Genomic DNA, 21,579 nt, shown 5'->3' on the forward strand with positions numbered 1-21,579 from the left:
AGTAAGAGTTTAAAAATGAGTAAGTTGAATGAGGATTTGAAGGGTCTCCCCATTGAAATACATTATAAATTTTTGTTGAATAAAGTTGAATAAAATTAAAAATATAAATGTTAAAAATATGAAAAATGGAAGCAGTGTTGTCCAAAAGAATAGGAATCTAACGGTGTTGGAATGGTTTTTCTAAGTTGAACGGTTTTGAAGGAGTAGGATTACAAAAAACGTACGGAATACAGAATAAAATATAATAATAATAATAATAATAACTAGAAAAATTTGCATTTCCTGCGAAAATGCAGTGTGGATGCTTAAAGCTGAAGCTGTATGCAAAAAGTAGCTGAAAAAGCTGAAAAGTTGCAGAAATTGTAAAAACTTTGCAGAAGCAAAAGAACTTTTCTAAAATGTAATAACTTAGCAGAACTGCAATCACTTAGAGGAAACTGTAAAGCTGAAGCTGTCTGCTGAAAATACTTGAAAATAGCTGAAGAAGCTGAAGAAATCAAAGTCAGTGTTTAAAAAGTTGTTGAAATTTTAATAACTTTGCAGAACAACATCAAGTTAGCAAAAATGTAATAACTTAGCAGAAATGCAATAACTTAGAAGAAACATAACAATTCAGCAGAAATGTTGTAATTTACCAGAAGCTACAACTTAGCAGAAATGTAATAATTTAGTCAAAAATTAATAACTTGGCAGAAATATTACAACTTACCAGAACTGCTATAATTTTGCAGAAATGTAATTATTAGGAAAAAAATGTATACAGATAAAAGCTGAAAACGATGACGTAACCTCAAAGTTACTTGTTTAACTGTGAAAAATGACCAGAAACATTAGAAAAGAAAGAAAACCAATTCAATTCAATTTATATAGCACCAAATCACAACAAAAGTCACCTTAAGGCGCTTCATAGATACAGAGAAAAACCCAACAATCATATGACATATGACCCCCTATGAGCAAGCACTTTGGCGACAGTGGGAAGGAAAAACTCCCTATTAACAGGAAGAAACCTCCAGCAGAACCAGGCTCAGGGAGGGGCGGCCATCTGCTGCGACCGGTTGGGGTGAGAGAAGGAAGACAGGAATACCAGCCAGCAGATAAACTGATGTGAAACAAAACCAAGGTAAAATTGCAGAATTTACACAGTTGGTGAAAGGTAAAAATGGCAACAACAACCCCCAAACAAACAAACAAAAAAAACAAACAAACAACATTTAGTTAATAAGTGCACAAGATGATTCGATGATAAATATGGTACCAATCTACAAAATACTGTCGAAATGAAGTCCACATTGTGATATATTTCAGGTGTGGAGAGTCACAGAGCTAAACAATCGATGTGCATATTTAAAGAATCAAATAAAGAACATTGTTGTGGAATAAATTACAGTGAATAATAATCACTGCCCCGCGTTAGAGAGTGACTTATGATGATGTATTAATTGGCTTAACTTTACCTCTAACAGCTTTTCACATAGTGCTGTGACCAGGGTGAAATCCATCATAAAGTAACTGTAAACAGTAGAACCATTAGCATGAATGTTATGGTTCTACTCTGATCAAAACTCAAGTCAGCTGTGTGACCTGATATAAAATGATAAAGAGGAACACATATAAATGACCTTTATGAACTTTTCAAAATGACTTTATATGTCTGACCCATTATCTATATATATTAGAGCAGATGTGGAAAACCACTGTTAGACCTACTCTATACTAACACAAACACAGTCAAAAATTCATTGCTAGTGTGACATGTGGTCCTTTTTGCCTTTGACCAATGATATGCTGGTTACTTGGACCAGTTTAGTATTTGCTGTCACAGAGGAATGTTAACCATAAATCCAAAAGACAAAACTGAAAAAACATGTTAATTGCAAACATGTTTTTGCTTAGTAAAAGGATTGAAATTACATGGAAACTGTCACCTTAAAGCCTCATTGTAAATATCATCACAAACAGATGTTTTCCACACGGTTAACAAAGCTCCACCACATCCAATCACTGCATATAAATCTAAAAGAAAACAACAACAAATAAAATGTAATTAACACAAGTGAAGTCTAAGGAGCTTGGAAAGAAAAGCGTCTGGACTTCTTTGAGTTCCTTGAAGACGTTTCACCTCTCATCCGAGAAGCTTCTTCAGTTCTAAGGGTCAATGGTGGAGAGTCCCAGATTTAAACCCAGTGGGAGTTTCCCCCCAAAGAGGGACAAAGAACCCCCTGATGATCCTCTACCTAATCACATGAGCCAAGGTGTGAAAGTGGGTGTGGGTCCCAATCAGCCAGGGTTTCGGGTGAGCTCATTGTGAAACCTGGCCCCACCCTATCATGTGATTTCCTGAGGTCAGGAAATCACCCACGCCCACTCCCAGGATGTGAGTGGACGTTACGGTGTCTGGAGAGGGAACTCAAAACTGGATTATAGATGGCAGACAGTTGGTGTCGTAAACCACCGCCTCTGTTCAAAGATGGTCGCTCACAGTGGACGTAAATGGCTTCTTTCACTCCTCCATCTGTCCAAAATGTGAACATTGGCATCCTCAAAGAGTGACCTTTGTCCTTTAGATGCAGATGAACTGCTGAGTCTTGTCCTGTGGAGGTGGCTCTTCTATGTTGTGCCATGCGCTGGTGAAGTGGCTGTTTGGTCTCTCCGATGTAGAAGTCTGGGCATTCCTCGCTGCACTGTACAGCGTACACCACATTGTTAAGTTTGTGTTTAGGAGTTTTGTCTTTCGGGTGAACCAGTTTCTGTCTGAGTGTGTTACTGGGTCTGAAGTACACTGGGATGTCGTATTTGGAGAAAACTCTCCTGAGTTTTTCTGATACACCGGCTACATAGGGGATGACAATGTTGTTGTGTCTGTCTTTCTTATCCTCCCTCGCTGGTGTCTGATGTTCTTTTCTGTGAAGCTGGAATGCAGGCACACTGGACGAGCTTGTTCTAAAAAATACAGAAAAAGGAACATTTTATTTGTGTTAAGGCCTAAAAACTACAAATAAGTTATACAATGAACAATATTGAAATACCTTATAGGTGCTGTGGGCCACATAACCAGAATCCAGAGCAATCTCACACTCGCATGATGGTGAGGAAAGACATGAGCTCTGCAATGAGGTTTGAATGTCTCAGTTGGGACACTGAAGAACTCAGAAGACAGCAATACCTGCACAGAGAGACAGAGTAGAAAAAGCATAGATTTGTAATCCATAATGTCAATTAAAACTCAAAAAGTGTCAACAAGTATAATCATTTGAGTGTGGAATTATTTATGCAATAAACAAGATTTTAATTAATTAATTGAATTAAAAACACTGACATTTTTTATCAAAGATAAAGAATCATACCTCTCTCTGCTCTGAGGATCACTGAGCATCTCTGACAGGAAATACAGTTTCCTCAGTATGAGTCATCATTGATGGTCTCAGAGGTTGTAGTGTGGCAGCATGATGATGGTCTCCAGATCAGGCAGGAGGTCAGGTGATGGGTGTGTCATCTTCTCCATTGAAGACACACTGGTATGGCAGTTCATAACACAGCAGTCTCCTTGTGGCATGTAGTTATCTGTGCAGTCCAGCACTGATGGATCAGGTTTGGCTCAGCAGTTCATGAAGATGGTGTTAAGATGTTGTTGTTTCAGCTGAGGATGGTGAAGTTTGAAGGTTTTGCCACAAAGGAGACTGTGCCGTTTCTGAAAAAATATATCTAACAAAACACGTGCTTATAACACCACCCACCCAGCTCAGCCCCCAAGTGTCTATGTAATGCTGGTATGGGGTGTCAGTTACTAAGTTTAATTAGTGCATCAGAAAGCGGGGGCTACACCTAAAGCCCACACTTTCTGATATCTTTGTTTATTTGCAGCTTTTTCCAGCTGCTCAGAGAATTCTGACTTGGCCTTTATCCACCCAAACCCAAACCCACCCAGATAAAGGCCAAGTCAAACTCACACACCATACCAGCATTACATAGACACTTGGGGGCTGAGCTGGGTGGGTGGTGTTAAACTGTTGTCGGGAACTTTCAGAAAACTATCCATTTACTTCTACATCAGTTTTTATACACATTCTGTAAGCTGTACTAATGTTTTTCTCTACATAATGTATCATTATAGACATCTCTGGTAGCCTAAAGATAGTTTAAAACTTTTGACATTTTTTACCTGTAAAACATGATAAGCAAAAACTCATTCATCACAAAAACTTTTGATTCTACAAAATCTACTATAATCAAGAAAATATAATTGTCTGTATTTATTCATGTGACCCATAATAAATACCTGCATTTATCTGGGATTTATTTATTTACTATTTCATATTTTAAAGCCCTTGGAGGGGAAGATCTCGTTTGTTGAGCTACATACGTCATAGTAAAAAGATTTAGTCATTTAAAACATGATGTTGGTTTATCAAATGTTGCAGCACATTTCAGATCAGAGGTGCATGATAGCAGATGTTCTCTGCTCTGCATGAAGTTCAGCAATGATTTGGTGAAATGATTAATAACATTGCAATAAGAAAGGGTCTTCTGACAGACAGAGTAGGGAAGACCCTCTTTTCAATGAAAAATCTTTTTCATGCTCTACAATCAGTAAACTCTGTAACAAACATGATCTGTAATTGTTTCAAAACTCACCAGACGACTTCATGATTGGCTCGAGGACAGGACACAAAAGACAGGGTTGTGGTAACTGTAATATGATCTCAGAACACCTGAATACAGACATTTCTGTGGCTGAGAAATAAAAATGAGGTCAAGCAGGGTGTTCTTGTCTGTAGTGGCAGAAGTGATCAGCTGTGAATACCCTCTCGACTGAAACTGCTCCAGAATCTGTTTTCTTCCACTCTGCAACTGGTTTTCATTAAAATCTCCACACACAATGATTGGGTGATAGTCCATGATTTCAAGTGAATCTAAAAGACTTACCAGGTTTTGCATGAATGGTGTCAAACTGTAGTCAGGGGGTCTGTACACAACAGCAATGAGCGCAGGGAATGGAGCCTGAACCTTCAACACTAAAAACTCAAGATCAGTGACATTATGCAGATACTGTTTTACCTGAACCTGAAAATGATTCCTCAAATACACAACAACTCCCCCACCACTTCTGCTGGCCATGTGAGGAAAGTTTGTGTAGGACACATGTCTGTTGCGTTTAAACATGGTGTAGCCGTCCAAATGAAGACTGTCTGCAACAAAGGAGCCTTGAAGGTGAGACTCAGTGAGACACAAAACATCTGCTAAACACATTTCATGATGACTCTTGATGTCACTGATGTGAGATGGCAAACCCTCCGTATTGTGATGGATCAGTGTAAGAGTGTCAAGTCTGCTGGCTGTTTCTCTGACCTGAAGAAGAGGCATCATTTCCTCAACACTGGCTTGTCTCATGGTTTGGAGCGCTGCAGTTACCTCGGGATTGGCGTAAATCTTTTTCTCATCCAAGTCCTGCAAATAGAGTCCACTGAGAGACGTCACCCTGCTGAGAGCAACGTAAGCCATACCTGGTTCAAAAATGTTCTTCATTGAAACTACAGCTGTCTGTGTTGTAAGACCCTGAGTTTTGTGAATTGTGCAAGCGAATGCTAGCTTTACAGGAAACTGTCTGCGTACCGCTCCTTTAAACTTCAGACTCTCCTCTGCTCTCTCAATGTAAACAAGATCATCAGATGCTGCATTAGCACTGCGGTTGTGTCTCATAGGCTGCCGGTTGTCCATCCTGAGCCCCAGTTTAATTATGTGTCCATCATTTTCAGATCTCACCACCTTTACCAGTATACCAAAAGCACCGTTGACTAAACCGTTTAGTGTGTCCAAGTTTCTGGTCAGCATGACTCGAGCTCCTTCAGCAACATTCAGAGTGTCAGGTAAATCATTTCGCCCACCTGTAAATGGTTTGTCTCTTCGTTCCATTCTGCCTGTACATTTATCCTTCTGGAAATCGTCTGCATTGATGATTATGATGTTTGAATGAAGCTTCTTCAGGGTATCTGTGTTGTGGGATTCCACATTCTTGTTGGTGGCATAAATGTGTAAGACCTCAGTTGGACATTCTTCTGGTGCAGTCACAGCCTGTGACAGCAAATCTCTGTCGCACTGAGAAAGCTCATCTGTCTTTTCTTTGACTCTAATCCTGTTCAGCATCTCTGCAAAGGCCACATCATCTTTCTGACGCATGATCTCGGTTAGAGTGATCATCTGAAAATGTTCCTGCCATAGGTCAATCTGTTCTGGATCGTAAACACAGAGAGGTTTAGACTGTCGCACTGGTGGCAGCTGGTAAAAATCTCCAACAGCTAAAACTGACATTCCACCAAAAGGTCTCTGAGTGCCTTTGATTTGTTTCAGTCTTGCATCCACATAGGCAAAAAGGGGTTTTGAAACCATTGAAATCTCATCAATAACAATAATTTCAGCATTCATCAGCTCAGATCTGACTTCATCCAGTTGGTTACCAAGTCCTTGAATGGGTGGTTTCAGACTCCTGGGTAGTTTCAGTAGAGAATGTAACGTAGAGCCACTGATAGAAAAAGCTGCTGTACCGGTAAATGAAGTCAGTAAAACAGTTGGATTTGATATGTCAGCTTCTTCTGCATTAGCAGGCAGTCTGCTCAGGATCTTTGATGCTTCAGAATGAATACACTTAATCAGATGTGACTTTCCAGTTCCTGCACCACCGTTGATATAGAAGAAAAATGGATCTGGGTTCAAACCACAAATTCGCTGAATACACCAGTCTCTTATGGCATAGAACACGCAGGCCTGCTTCTGGTTCAGATTCTGATACATTACACGTACCACGGCTGGATCTACTGCAGGTTGTTCTCTGACGGCTCTGATCTTTGTTACAGCATCAGACTGACGACTGTAGTCGGGAACATTCTCCTGTTCGTTCTCATCATCAGAATGTCTCTCAGGAAGATTCTCATCACATTGCAGCCTCACAACTTCAGATTCAGGAGCAAGATTACACCATTCATCAATCACAACATCCCTATTTTGTTCAAACTCTTCCAGTGCACTCTCAATATCCTCAGAGTTCTTCTCATACTTGTCTTTATTTCTTTTCACAACCCTTTTCACAGACTCACTGTGGTCTGAACATGGAAGTCGTACAAAACCTGAGTTGTAGAAGGACTGATAGGTTTGGAACCCTTGTGGTTTCAGTTCCTGCTCTGATCTGTGTGGAAGGTAAAGTCTCAACAGTCGACCATAATATTGCTCAGGATCTTTTTCCTGTGAACAGTGGTAATACCTGATTATAGCTGGTTTATCATTCTTTCGCCTTTGTACAAATCCAAGCTGGTTTAGAAGAGGAAGCACATCTTTTCCTTCATTTGGACCACTCACCAACCTGCACAAGGCAGCAAAATCAGCCAGTGACATTTCCTCATATTCTGGGGTCTCAGGTCTGCATTTGTATTTATCACTCAAACTTGTCATCCAAATATTACAACTGTCGTGTGTTGTGCTTTCCAGGAAGCTCATGGGCCGACTCATTTTTACTGGGTTATCATCTGTTGGTACAAATACAACACTGCGGGAACATTTTTTCATTTTTAGGCCACAGACTCGAGTCACACACTCCTGTGCGCTGATTTCTCTCTTTTTTGAGTAAGCCTGCATCACAGCTCTCATTTCATCACATTCATTGACGGTGTTCTTATCAGAGTTGTCAATAACTGTCTTCAGGTATTCAGAGAGGCCAGATTCTTTCTTTGTTATATATTTACAGAGGTATTCTATACATGAATAGGCATTCAAAATGAATGAGACATCTAAATTAGAGTTCCAGGCTTCAAGCAGGTCTGGGTTGTAATTGTTGATCCAACACTCATTTGGGTCACGTTTCAGAATCAGAGCTGTTTTCTTGTTTATGTCTTGGAGGCATTGTTCATACTCATTCATTGTTAAGTTGCATCGTGACAGAATCTGCTCTATGGTGAGGGAAGCAGCTTCAGGTTCCTTCAGCAGGTTCAACAAAGGTCTGAGTTTGGCTTTTGCAGCTTCAGTGTCTGAATCCTCATCCTGTCTCACAATCATTGTTCTTGTGGCTGGTGGTTTGGGAAACCCAAATCTACAACCAGAGTTCACACTCTTAAAGCATGTCTTTGTGTGGTTTTTGCTGTGCTTTTGTAGCTCAGTGACTTTTTTGTGCAGTTCAGGTTGTTTTTCTGGATCAGGGAGTTGAGCTGAGATGTATCTGTCCACAAAGTCACAGACAGTTTGGTCATCATCCACATCTGCTTCTACCTTTTCTCGAATCCACAGCAACATGTGTATATGTGGACTACCTCTGTGCTGGAACTCAACTCTGTAAAAGTAATCAATGATCTCACCAAGGGGCTGTGCAGGAGAAAAAAGCAAATCTCTGAACAAAGCCTCAACACGTTTATCAAACATTCGCATGGTGGTTACTGGATTTGATCTTAGAATTTCACACTTTTCTGACCAGTCCAGGGCTTCAAAATCAACCTCTTCACCTTGCTGTCTCTTTATTGCTTGAATCACTTCAGGCCATCTCATCTCAGCAGCAGAGAAAGTGACAAAGAACTGAGGTGTTCCTATTTGGCGAACCATGCTGAATAGATCTCTGGTAGTTTTCTGCCAGTAAGCTGGAGTTCCTCTGAGTGGCTGCATAAATCTGATTGCATCTTTATTTCTTACCAGCTTCTCTACTTCTGTCTTACTTTGTAACATTCCTGATGTGATTTTGCGTCCATCTTTCGTCATAGTTTTACCTTTCCTTAGCTGTATTGTCATGCTGGAATTAGCCAAGTGTATTTCAGTGACAAACTGTGAGAAAAACAGGTAATTTGTGTCTTTAGCAAATCTTGCATCAATGTTGAAAAGCCTTGACTTGAAGTAAGCACTCGGTGTGAGCTTGAGACGTCTCTTTTCATCCAGTGTATTCTGACCAGTAGGAAACTGCACAGGAAATGCCATGGCTTCCAAATGAGGAGTTCTGAAGAAGCTAACAGGATTGTTTCTTTCTGCAGGAGCCACACAATATGTGTTATCAGTGAAACAGAGAATCTCTTCTGAAATGTCAACAGGCTGCAGACAACTTTCTAGAGCAAAACCTCCATTGTTCAAATCACTTTCTGGTTCATCTGGATTTTGTTCCTCTGGTTGTTCATCACAGGATTGCATATTAATATCTTGGTCACTTTGAGACTCACTTTCACACAAAAGGGCATCTTTTTCATAGTTGTCAATTTCCATTAAATCTGCTTCATTATAATCATCACTTGCCATGCTGGCTTCATCACTGCTGTCATCATCAGGTAACGTTGGATCACAAAGCAATGCATCATCTCTGATAATAATATCTGTGTACTGTGGATGAATTTGTTTCAGTTTACGCAGAGCTTGAATGAGTTTAGACCAGGTGACAGTCTGGAACAGCTGATGGCCTTTGTAGCACAGTCGTCTTTTCAATTTCACCCTCATGATCTGTGATTGGCTTCTGATCCTCGGTAAAGAGTCAACTGTTTGTTGGACCTCAGATGGTACACACACCACATTACCACGTATGAGTCTCTGTCTCCCCTTTGGAAGAGGAATAATCTTAGCAAATGGTATGCATTTGGCAATCAGATGTCTCTCCAGAATGTTGAGATCACAAAGTTCAGCTGGAATATCCTGCAGTTCTAAACCATTAACAGCAGCAAGCCTGGGCATGCATCCACTTTTGAGGGAACTGTGACACGTGTGACAGATATACTCTTTTTTTCTCTCAACAGGAAAGCTGCAGTGATCATGACATGCTTCATCACACACATGAACATATTTACCAGTTAGACACTGATGAGCTACAGTCTGGTGTTTTGAGTAATTTTGTCTTTTGCAGATTTTCACCTGATTAGGAAAAGAAGCTTTTAGACAAACAGTACAAACATAAGATGGTGCTGACTTAATGTTTGATCTGAAACGAGATATGGCCTCATTCATTAAAGTGTTCTCTGGATGACTCTGTAAAGTCTCAGCTGGTCGATGCATCTGGCGATATTTCCGTTTTATATTCATTGCACATCTGATATTATGCATCTGTCTGAAAGAAAAACTGTTCCAATATTTTACTCTCATTCGTTCTCTCATATTGTCCTTGTGTTGTTGCTGAAATTGTTTCTCTTCTCCATACCGCTTAGTCATGTAAAATCGTTTTTTCTTTTTAAATTCTTCGCTTTCTTTATATAGGTTATATACATATGACCTCATGTAAGCTTTATGTTTTTCTCTGAATCCAGCACAAGTTCTGTATATTCTTCTTATACGCTCCTTCTGCTTATCTCTGAATATGGGAGACTCTCTATATGTTCTTGTTACACGTTCCTTCTGCTTTTCTCTGAATATGGGAGACTCTCTATATGTTCTTGTTACACGTTCCTTCTGCTTATCTCTGAATATGGAAGACTCTCTATATTTTCTTGTTATACGTTCCTTCTGCTTATCTCTGAATATGGGAGACTCTCTATATTTTCTTGTTATACGTTCCTTCTGCTTATCTCTGAATATGGAAGACTCTCTATATTTTCTTGTTATACGTTCCTTCTGCTTATCTCTGAATATGGGAGACTCTCTATATGTTCTTGTTACACGTTCCTTCTGCTTATCTCTGAATAGGGGATTGTCTTTATATGTCCTTATGACACGTTCTCTTTTTCTATCTCTAATTTCAGCACTTTCTCTATACATCTTTCTCAAATGTTCTTTCTTTTTCTCCTTATAGGTAGCATTTAATTTATACAGTTCATTTCTGTACAGAATCCTTTTCTGTCTGTGATCAGGATCATCAGACTTCCGAGCTGAGTTTTTTTTCTTTGTCTTGAAGCTTTCATCAAACCTGTACATCTGCCTTTCTTTCGTCTTCTGATTTTCCTTTCTCTGTGGTAGCTTTTGTTGGGTCAATAATCTTCTCCTCATTTTTTGCCTTTCATGTTTACTATATTTCAGCAGTTTATCTGAGAGTTCCTCTGTTATCTTAGTTGAACTGGAGGCACTGTTTGAATCATTCTGAGGAATAGAATCTGGTGTTACCTGAGTTTCTCTCACAGAGGATGCAGAGGTTTCCTTTTCAAAATAATCAGAAGGATGATGGTTTTTTCTGGGAGCAGCTGTCTCATTTGAAGAAACAACTCTGGATGACATTACTTCACTGGTTAAATCTTTGGTCACAGGTTTCCGTGTCTGCTCAGTGTATATTTCAGAGTTTAATTCATGAACACGTTCATTTAAAGCTGGTGCTGGTGCACTTGTAGCTGTTTGTCTGTATTCGGTGGTTTGATTAGCATCTCTTTGGTCAGCAGCGTTTTCACTGTGAAACTCGATGGGCTGTAGCTCATAAGTGCAGCTTGGTGCGATGCTAAACATTCTGTACAAACGTTTGATCCTGTCAATCATGTCATTAAGACGTGTGAATTTCAACATAACTGCAGTTCCACCACTTACACTTAGCGACAATGGCATACCAGTAGACTTACGTGGGTGAGGGTCAAAATATGCATATTCACCTGAATTCAGCCTGCTAACAGCGATGACTGTTCCTCCCATGACTAGCAAAGCATAGCGAACGTCTGAAGCCAAACACTGTAATCCCTGTTCAAGGCTCGGAAAGTGATCTGTACCATCAAATGTGCCGTAATGAGCAAACTGAGACATGTCGACTTGATACTCGTGTGTGCGGCTGATGACCACTGAGGGAAGTTCATCGCAGGCTAGAAACACACTGTTCACAAACCTCAGTCTGGCATCTGAATAGACAGCATGGCCTTTGTCCAACACACGGTTTAGATCTGCTCTGGTAATAAATTCATCCTCATGTAAGAATGACAGGAAAACCAAGCTGTTAGCCATGCATTGCTGATTCCGGTACTTTCCATACCTAGGAGCGGCCTGGCTTCGGGAAGCACAGACGCTACTCACTCGTGGACTTTCACTGTTTGTAACCTGTACATGAGACTGTCCTGGAGCTTGTCCATCATGCTGTTTGTGTACAGTTAGCTGGGGTTCAGTCTGGATTACCTGCATAACTTCAGGCTCTGGGACAGACACTGAGGGAACACTTCTCTTTACCACATCTGCATAAGATACTTTGGCTGTCTCTCCATCATGCTGTTTGTGTACAGTTAGCTGGGGTTCAGTCTGGATTACCTGCATAACTTCAGACTCTGGGACAGACACTGAGGGAACACCTTTCTTTACCACATCTGCATAAGACACTGTGGCTGTCTGAACACTGCTCTGCACTTCTGTGCTGGGAAAAGCTGAAACAGACACCTTTACCTGCTCACTGCTCTGAGAAACATTCACCTGTTCTTTCTGCTTTTGCCATCTAAGCTTCTGGGACTGCGACCTTTGACCTTTTCTTGGCATTTTGCTGAAGTACAATCTGGAGCTTATATGTGGTTATACACAAATATAAACAAAACTGAACCTTGAAACACAGAAAAACGTACAACTCCTCAAGTTACTGTTAAATCTCAGAAATGTACTATTATACTGTAAAATGTTTTTATGAATATATGAATAGATGTTAAAAAGCTGATTTGTACTCCAAATTCAAAATAAAGGAAATTCAAAGTTCTCTGGAAACAATTTGGTCCGTTTTATTGTAGCTCTTAGAAACTGTATAATTTTACTTATATTTTTTTTAACCAGACTGGTAAATAATTACAACTTCTATAAAATGATATGCAGAATAAATCTCAACAATCAACAGGCTATAATAAAAGTCTTAGCTCTTAGGGGAGTTTATGTAAATCTTTCAGATATCTAAAATTGAAATCAAATATATGGAGCTGTGGTGGTGTGGTGATAAGATGACAGGTGATGAGGATTCTTCAGCTGGATTTTCTGCAGCAGTCAGGAAACGGGAAGTCTGGGTCCTCAGGTACTTCTCGATGACAATACTAACTGAATACTTACACTGAGTAACAAAATGGGTTTGTCCTTAAATAATAGTACTATAAACTTGCAGTCAAATGTTATAGCCAATGAAACAGACTAACAGACTGGATCTAATTTATTATTTATCTGAATGTATGTATTACAAAATAACCAGATTATCTTATTACAAGTAAACTTATAAAGAGGTGATATTTTATACAATTGATCAAAGTAAGCCAAACTAGAAGTGTTAATTCCAAAGTGTAATGCAAAATTAAAATGACAAATGTAGGGCTGTGTAAGTAGTTTCTACTATAAGTTCCACTGTACTGTAATTCTACTACTGTATATTCAACTTGTAATTTCCAGCAAAATGACTGAATGTGAGAGAGCTTAATGACAGGAAAGAAAGAGCAGTGAGAGCAGAGATCTCTCAGAATTCTGTAACAGATAGATCAAGTTCTGGTAACTTGGATTTCTGAAAATTGGATTCTGAAAGGATTCTCAAAACTTGGATTCTCAAATTAGATAGAGCAGTAGAGATAGAGGGATACAAGATGGAATGGCTTTCAAATTAGATAGAGCGGTAGAGATAGAGGGATACAAGATAGAATGGCTTTCAAATTAGATAGAGCGGTAGAGATAGAGGGATACAAGATAGAATGGCTTTCAAATTAGATAGAGCAGTAGAGATAGAGGGATACAAGATAGAATGGCTGTCAAATTAGATAGAGTTGGGAGAGTGATAGGATAGACAGAATTGCTTATAATGATAGAGAGAGAGAGGATCTTCTGCAGCAGGTCACCTGTAAGACACAAAAGGCCTGGAATTAGTCGTATTTCCAATATGCTTGGATTTACCATATTCTTCAGACTATATGGCACACCTAAAACCCTGTCATTTTCTCAAAAACATACAATGTGCCTAGTGTATCGATTCTGGTTATGCTTACTGACCTAGAACGGGATTTCTGTGGTACACAGCGCTCAAAATTCTGTCAAATATTTTAGTAATACTTTGGTAAGCTACAAAGCTGCGCTGCTTGATGTATTGTCAGAGCATTATGGCTACCATAGTCAGGACCCTCGTAGAGTAATTCGTACGGTGCTTCAACATAACATTATGGTGTGTGTACAAGGACCTGGCACGTGCTAAGAGACATGCTTATGAAGCAGATTTCAAACTGATCAACCCATGAAGAGTTTGATGGATTTGTAGATGAGGAATGAACTGAAAAAGTGAGTGTATTGGTCTGTATTTTATGTGTTACAACTGAACAGTGTTGAGAGTTGTTGTGAATGACTTGAATAAAGTTTGACTTATCTGACTGTTTGTTTGGCTTAATCTGCCTTAAAAACAGAATTGTTTATTGACGTTATGCCTTATAATTTCAAAAATACAGTACATGTAGGGCTTTAAATACTAAAGACTTCTACAGTAAATTATTGGAGTGAACAGAATGACAATGTTTAACAAATGATGGTGGAACTGTTATAAGGACATTTTTACGTTCTATTAAAACAATAAACTAAGTCTATAAACTCAAACCAAGACGTGCTGCTACAGTAACTTACTGTAAATATTATATGGTCCAAATAAACCCGCACACTGAGGTTACAGCAGAGTTTCAGGCCTCCTGCTTTAAATACTTTATATCCATTAAACTCAAAATTATTTATTGACTGGCCAAAAAGAACACAAACCTTCTCACATTTGCCTAAAAACATCTTGATGATCAGCAAGAGCTGTGAAATGATTTCACAACACTATTTTGGACCTTAATTAAGACAATTGAAATTCAAACAGCAGTCGCTTTCTAAAATATCGGATTTGTGCCGTTCACACTGTCATACCATGATACCATCACTGATACCAACATGACAAAAAAATCTGATTTGATGCGCTTTCGCCTGCAGTGTGAACTGCACTCAGGCCAGTCACTCAGGAAAAATACTTCTAGCGTTTTGACTTCATGCTAATTCATAAGTGGAATGAGAGAGACAATAAAAATCGATAGCTGTGGTGCTCTTAAGTGTTTAAGGTACCACCTATACTCACACTTAAATCCACAAACATAAGGAGAAATCAAACAACTGCATAAAGATGTCTCTGACATTTAACTATGTTTGGACTTGATAAGCCATCAAAAATTAAAATCAGACATTAATGGGCTATTAAACTTCATTGACATTTTCTGGGGCAGTCAGTGGTCCTGTGTGGGGGCTTTGCTGCTACAGATTCTAAATCCTGACTATTTGTCTTTGCCCATGAGTGAATGGCAAGATAACACAAATAGCCAAACTACTGTAAGTAAATTACTAAACATTACCATTACTGTCTACTTACCAGCAAAGGCAAAGCCAAAGAGCTGTTCACTCTGTGTAACAAAAGACAAAGAACAAAAATACAGGCTCAGACAACTCCAATCGGCATTAGACAACAACAACTCTCCTCTGTTTTCTTTTTCCGCACCCTAATAAAGATGATCATCTTCATAAAAGGTAATATGTAGTTTTATCCATTTGCAATAAGCCACACAAGTTTCTGAGTCATGTAATGCTCCAAAATTTAGGTTCAGTTACATAAGAGAGTAGAGATCGTAACCAATGATTTGCTTCACCTACTACTACACACTTTATCAAATGGTGATGTCACAATTTAAAAGTAGGCAACAATCACAAATGATAGCTTGTATGGAATGTTTGTAGGCTTTGACATTTGAGGTGGCCTGCATTCAAATTCTATTAACACAATAAAAAAAAAAAAACACTCTATAAACTTACACCAAGACGTGCTGCTACAGTAACTTACTGTAAATATTATATGGTCCAACAAAACCAACACACTGAGGTTAGAGCAGACAGTTTCAAGCCACTCTGTATGTATTTTGGCAAAATGAGAAATTTGGAGACAGCTAGTTTCTACACAGCAGTTTCTACATATTTCAGTCACATTTGGGGCATGTTTGATACACAGCAATAAGCACTACACTAAATCTATGATAAACTTATCATAGCTGATATTAAGGCCTAATTAGCAAAATTTAGTATGATGGTAATTTCTTTGTAGATCATTTCATGATAAAAAGAACAGAAGTGAGTGCTGTATCTGAGCTGTTGCATGTAAGATCTTTGCTGGACATTCCCACATTTCTTAAACAAACAAACATGACTTTCAGACAGTTCATCTTTTGTAAATTAAGCCAGGATTATTTTCAAAAAAACAGCCTTGATAAAAATATCAGGCCACTATAAAATGTCTTATGTTTATGTTTTCATCCCACCTATACTTTGCAAGTCATTATGACAAATTACAAAAAGCAGTTTTTAGGCAGTGATTTAAGGGAAGAAGCTTTTGAAATCCACAATGCCCTACCACCAGTGGTCTCAAACTCTGGTCCTTAAGGCCTGGTGTCCAGAAACTTTTCTATGTGTCCCTGTTGCAACACACCTGAATAACATTAGTAGGTCATTAGCAAAACTCTACAGAACCTGACTGCATGCTGAGGTGGTAATTCAGCCATTTGATTCATGTTATAGCAGCTCATGAGTGAATGAACATGATGCAATGAAAGTACTTTTAGAAGTACATTTTTCCAAACACTTAATTACTTAAATTTGAGTAGTCTTAGGGGATGCCACTTCAGCACACAGTCAAATTCTATACTCTCACTAATGACCTACAAATGTTATTCAGGTGTTTTGTAACAGGGACACGTGGAAAAGCTTCAGGACACCGGCCCTTGAAGAGTGGAGTTTGAGACCCCTGCCCTATGTGAATATTTAATCGTCCCTAAACTGCCAGTCGTGAGCTGCTCTAATGTGAAACAAACACATATAGTTCTGTAAAAGTTTACAAAGAGATTTCTAAGGATTTGGAGACCCCAGAAAACAAAAACCCTCCCAGATATTGTAGCTGAACAGGCAAAAACAAGTTGCCTAATAATATCTCGATGATAACCAACAGCTGTGCTGACGAACTGCACTAAACTGAATCATCTATAGTGAGAGAAAAACACCAGCATTAAAGTCAAACATGGTGCTGTTACTGTGATGTCCCAGAGTTCCTTTACTACTTCAGGACCATCAACTCATCAGGTCCTGGGCTTAAGTTTAATCACACTTAGGATCTGAAGCACACAAGCAAGTCCAATTGAATGAATGAAACAAAACACTTGGTATAAACTAATCAGTCTGGACTTTAATGAAATTAAGATACGTGGTATGACTTGAAAACCCTATATTGGGCCTTAATTACGACTTTTTTCTTTTCTTGCCTGCCCTGTTTGGATCTAATTAAGACAATTCTGAAATTGTAGTGGACCAAAATCAACCAGTGATGTAAACCAGTCATTACCAGTTACTGTAAATGCTTGATGGTAATTGTTGCTATCAGGGCATCCACAGCTGGGTATTAGAGACCAACATGTTTTTACATTAGACCAGGTTGTTCTGGTTCAAAAATGAAATCATCACTTTAAAACTGCTTTTTGTATTTATCCAGGTCATCCTTGTTAGATGATTTGAAATGTGAAAAAAGCATAAACAAAATAAATCTGCAAAGAAGAAAGACCTTTCTCAGCACTGTACCGCAGACAAAACCTTTACTTACCAGACTTGCGACAGTTAGATCAGTCTCCTAGAGAAAGGAAACAACACATCAGATCACTGTTTAATGACTTAGACTGTTAAACCTCTTCACACACAATCCAATTTACTGTGACATGAAATAACTAGTAAAATCCTCAATTTCTTCAAGCCTTTATGAACTCACTGTAGTCTGAAGAGGACAAACTTCAGTTACAGAGTCTGACATGGCGATAACATGTGTAATAAAGGCATGCATACTACAGAAGTGAAAAGAAGAGGCACCAATATTTGTTGGTACAGATTATGGCTTTTTAGCTCCATCATTTTCTATCACAAGTCAGTGCTTAATAAAGTGTGGAAAAACCACAACTGTTAGAATCAACGGAAAACCTCATTAGGTTTTAGTTCTGATCTGAATATGTAAATCCTAAAATACATGTAAATTCTGACATGTTATAGTAACAACAGTGGCACGCCATTTTTGCAATTAATTTCTTAAAAATTATAATAAAAAGTCCTTCCATTGTACCTGTTGGCAGGAATCTTTTTGTATTTTGCAATATTTCCCTTTTATATATAATTTTCAAACACATTGTATCAAGCAACTTATTAAGAAACTGATTTAAACTTAGTGTACATAAATTACACACAGGCTTTAACATACACAACATTGCCTACTCACAACTCTGGTTCTCTTAGTCTTTTATTATTGCTTAAATGTTTAACCTACCACTTCTGTTCACTCAGGCAAAAATACTTCTATAGTGGTCTGACTTTAATGTAATACATAAGCAGAATATGAGTGAAGATATAAATCAACAACTGTGGTGCTCTTAAGTGTTTAAGCTACCACTTACACTAACTCACCTAAAATGCGTTCATAGTTATGTCTGCTAGGTAAATCCATAAACAAACGGAGAACATGAACAACTGTATAAAAACAGTTGTTTGTGTTCAAACATAAAAATCAGACACAAATGGCCTGTTAAACTTCAGGGACAGTCAGAGGTCATGTGTGGGGCCTTTGCTGCTACAAGGTATAAATTCTGACCATTTGTTTTTGCCCATCAGTAAATGGTAATGTCACAAAAACCAAACTACGTTAGGTAAGTTGCTAAACATGTTACACAGTGACAATGTCATATTACTGCAGTTACAATTGCTGCTTACTTACCAGCAAAGGCAAAACCGAAGTTCTGTTTCACTCTGTAACAAAAGAACAAAAATACAGAATCAGACAACTGAAATCAGCATCAGAGTCAATACTGCATCACAATCTGTAGTGAAAAAAAAATCTGTTAAATTCTTTGTTTACAACAGCTTTACTATAAACACCCCATCTTCTCTTTCTGCACCTTATTAAAGATTTCTGTCTTTATTAAGGTGATGTGTCGTTTTATCCATCTGCAATTCCACAGAAATTCCTCATGAACGTAAAGCTCTAATACTTTGGTGCTATTACATAACACAGCAGATACCACAAGCAATGATTTGCTCGCACTGCACACTTGATCAAATGATAACATCACAGTTTCAAAGCGTGCAACAATCACAAATAATACTTGATACTATAAATGCTTGATGGTAGTTCTTCGTATCAGGGCTTCCACAGCTGGGTATTAGAGACCAGCATGTTCTCACATTAGAACAGATAGCTCTGGTTTGGTTTTCTCTGCTTCATACGTGAAATCATCACTTTAAAATGCTTTTTTGTATTTATTCATATCATCCCTGTTAGATGATTTGAAACATGTGACAAAAAAGCATGAACAAAATAAATCTGCAAGGAAGAAAGACTTTTCCCAGCACTGTACCTCAGACAAAATGAACTCACTTTAGTCTAAAGAGGGCAAAATTTAATTGCAGAGTCTCAAATGGCCTTAACATGTGTAATAAAAACAATAATTACTACAGAAATGCTTTGATAAGCCTTTAAAATTAGACATAAATGGCCTATTAAACTTCAGGGACATTTTTAGGGACACTCAGAGATCTAGTGGGGGGGGGGGGGGGGGGGGGGGGGGGGCTTTACTGCTTATAAATCCTAAATGTGTTTTTGCCCATGAGCAAATGGCAAGATATCACAAAAAGCCAAACTATTGTATGTAAATTGCTAAAAAAGGTTACACAATCCCAATTTCATATTGCTTCAGTTACAATCACTGTTTACTTACCAGCAAAGGCAAAACCAAGCTTTATTTCACTCTGTGTAACAAAAGACAAAGAACAAAAATACAGGATCAGAAAACTCAAATCAGCATCAATACTGCATCACTCTCTGTTGTCAAAAAGATTCACTAAACTTCTTTGTTTACTACAGCTGGAATACAAACAACAACTCTCCTCTGTTTTCTTTGGTCTACATCTCATTTAAGATTGCAAAACACTCATACATGAAAAACTGCACGGCATATTTTTAAGGCTTTAATATTTGAGGTGGTCTGCATTCAAATTCTACTTCCTAAAATATTACCAACTGCACATAGTATCATAGTAAATATGCTGTAGTTTTAAAATAAATATCTATGTACCATACTAATAATAATATACTGCCATATTTTATTTATGTGAAGGTGGGCTGTTGTTTATTTCATTAATTTCCCACAAAGTGAGAATTTAAACTGTGCTGCAGATTTAGGTTGGCACAAACAAGCCTTTGTTAAACAGTTCTTAAAAATTAAAGTCTACATATTAGGAGTTCTTATTATTCTTGGGCTATGTCCACACGTACACAGGTACTTTTGAAAATGGAGATTTTTCTATGCGTTTGCACCTTTCGTCCACACTTAAACGGCGTTTTCGGTCACTGAAAAACTAAAAACGCTTGCCAGAATATTTTCGAAAACTCCGTTTTTGCATTTATGTGTGGACAGGGAAACGGAGAAAACGCAGCGCCTTTTTTGACGTCACACTGTGCGCCACGTTATTGTTTCGGTGAAATGCATTTCTACAATACGGTTACTGTTAATTGTTCTCTCTGCAGTGTTTAAATGCTTACATATGCGCACACAGTTACTGTCCCCCCACAGATATGACTCGGTTCTGCTTCTATGCCCCATCTTTGTTTACCATTTCCCACCGAGGCTTCTAGACTTCTGATTGGCCAACATTTCTACACGGTTAGGAATATAGCGCCACCTGCTGCTTTGGCATGTTCCTAGCAGCGTTCTCCTTCATTTCTGCATTTATGTGTGGACGGGATTGTTTTTTAAAACAGAAACGGAAAATCTCCGTTTTCAAAAATACCCGTGTAAGTGGGGACATAGCCTATGTTTAATCCTCAGTTTCTCCCCCCCTCCTTTGTCTTAATTAACCCACAAGACCTGCACACACGTGACTCTTTTTCTCCCGTGTTCGGTCAGAGGCGGTAAAATGGCTCCTTTGATCTTGCCGACAGCTGACACTGAATCTAAGATGGCGGTTCGTTAAAAACTTTACAGCATAAAGAATGAGGCTGTTTTAACCAACTGATTTGTGAAGAGAACTAACTGCACCTTATGTAACAGACTGACAAACACACCAAATGTAATTAATAAAACAACACAATAACCGTGGTTCACAGTCAAATTTTCATTTCACACTGGGCTCAAAGGAGCGCTAGGCATTAGCATCGGGTTGTTAGCTCATCAAACACTCCTTTTACATACAAAAATGACAAAGTTTCACTAAGAAAAAGCAACCACTGTGTTACTCTAATATGAGTTATACCTCGGTTGGCTTTATAAATCACTAAAAGAACTCGTTAAATCGCACAAACAGACTATAAACATTTAGGAGAGAAGAGGAGAAGCAGAGCAGCAGCACTCACCCAGAGCGGACTCAGCGAAGTGTGCGGAAAGGCGGATGTCCGGCAGTCAGGTAACAGATGAGGCGTTCACGGGTAGTAGGAAATTCCAGTATTACACACAATGGGCATTGTAAACATCAAAAATGTAGGTGATTTTAAATATTCTATACAATATTTATTTGCTACAGAAAAAACTCGCAGAACTTTAATTCTATAAGTTGAATACATATTATTAGAAGGCTCTACTCCTGAACACCAACACCAAAGAGCTGAGTTCACCAGACCTGAAAAAAAAACAAAACAACCAGTCCAGG

At 38.6% G+C, this 21,579-nt stretch overlaps 2 protein-coding genes and 1 long non-coding RNA gene across 6 annotated transcripts; all 3 read right to left on the reverse strand.

Moving 5' to 3' along the window:
* Window positions 1-502: 502 nt before the first annotated feature.
* Window positions 503-3,881, reverse strand: LOC146693741 (uncharacterized). Of its 3 annotated transcripts, none has more exons than XM_085429592.1 (3): window positions 3,348-3,881; window positions 3,030-3,140; window positions 503-2,943 (listed from the first exon to the last, which is right to left on the reverse strand). In XM_085429592.1, exons 1-3 carry the CDS (start codon window positions 3,374-3,376, stop codon window positions 2,355-2,357), a joined length of 729 nt encoding a protein of 242 aa, XP_085285718.1. In that variant the 5' UTR covers window positions 3,377-3,881; the 3' UTR covers window positions 503-2,354. The 3 variants fall into 3 exon arrangements, with proteins under 3 accessions (XP_085285718.1, XP_085285720.1, XP_085285719.1); XM_085429594.1 differs by having other exon boundaries at window positions 3,030-3,148; window positions 3,348-3,876; XM_085429593.1 differs by having other exon boundaries at window positions 3,030-3,166; window positions 3,348-3,876.
* A 1,017-nt stretch (window positions 3,882-4,898) lies between these two features.
* LOC146693742 (uncharacterized) lies at window positions 4,899-9,792 on the reverse strand. Its single transcript, XM_085429595.1, has 2 exons — window positions 5,059-9,792; window positions 4,899-4,966 (listed from the first exon to the last, which is right to left on the reverse strand). Exons 1-2 carry the CDS (start codon window positions 9,682-9,684, stop codon window positions 4,958-4,960), a joined length of 4,635 nt encoding a protein of 1,544 aa, XP_085285721.1. The 5' UTR covers window positions 9,685-9,792; the 3' UTR covers window positions 4,899-4,957.
* A 2,801-nt stretch (window positions 9,793-12,593) lies between these two features.
* LOC146693743 (uncharacterized) lies at window positions 12,594-21,491 on the reverse strand. 2 transcript variants are annotated; one of them, XR_014914798.1, is made up of 5 exons: window positions 21,287-21,491; window positions 19,653-19,683; window positions 17,501-17,527; window positions 15,236-15,266; window positions 12,594-13,694 (listed from the first exon to the last, which is right to left on the reverse strand). It is a non-coding gene; the product is annotated as an uncharacterized LOC146693743 (long non-coding RNA). The 2 variants fall into 2 exon arrangements; XR_014914799.1 differs by lacking the exons at window positions 19,653-19,683; window positions 21,287-21,491 and adding an exon at window positions 18,653-18,667.
* Window positions 21,492-21,579: the final 88 nt, after the last annotated feature.

Source organism: Copadichromis virginalis, linkage group LG14 (genome assembly GCF_057382275.1).
Source record: "Copadichromis virginalis isolate Kocher_CV1m ecotype Utaka linkage group LG14, C_Virginalis_male_GT1.1, whole genome shotgun sequence".
In the NCBI taxonomy this organism is placed as follows: domain Eukaryota; kingdom Metazoa; phylum Chordata; class Actinopteri; order Cichliformes; family Cichlidae; genus Copadichromis; species Copadichromis virginalis.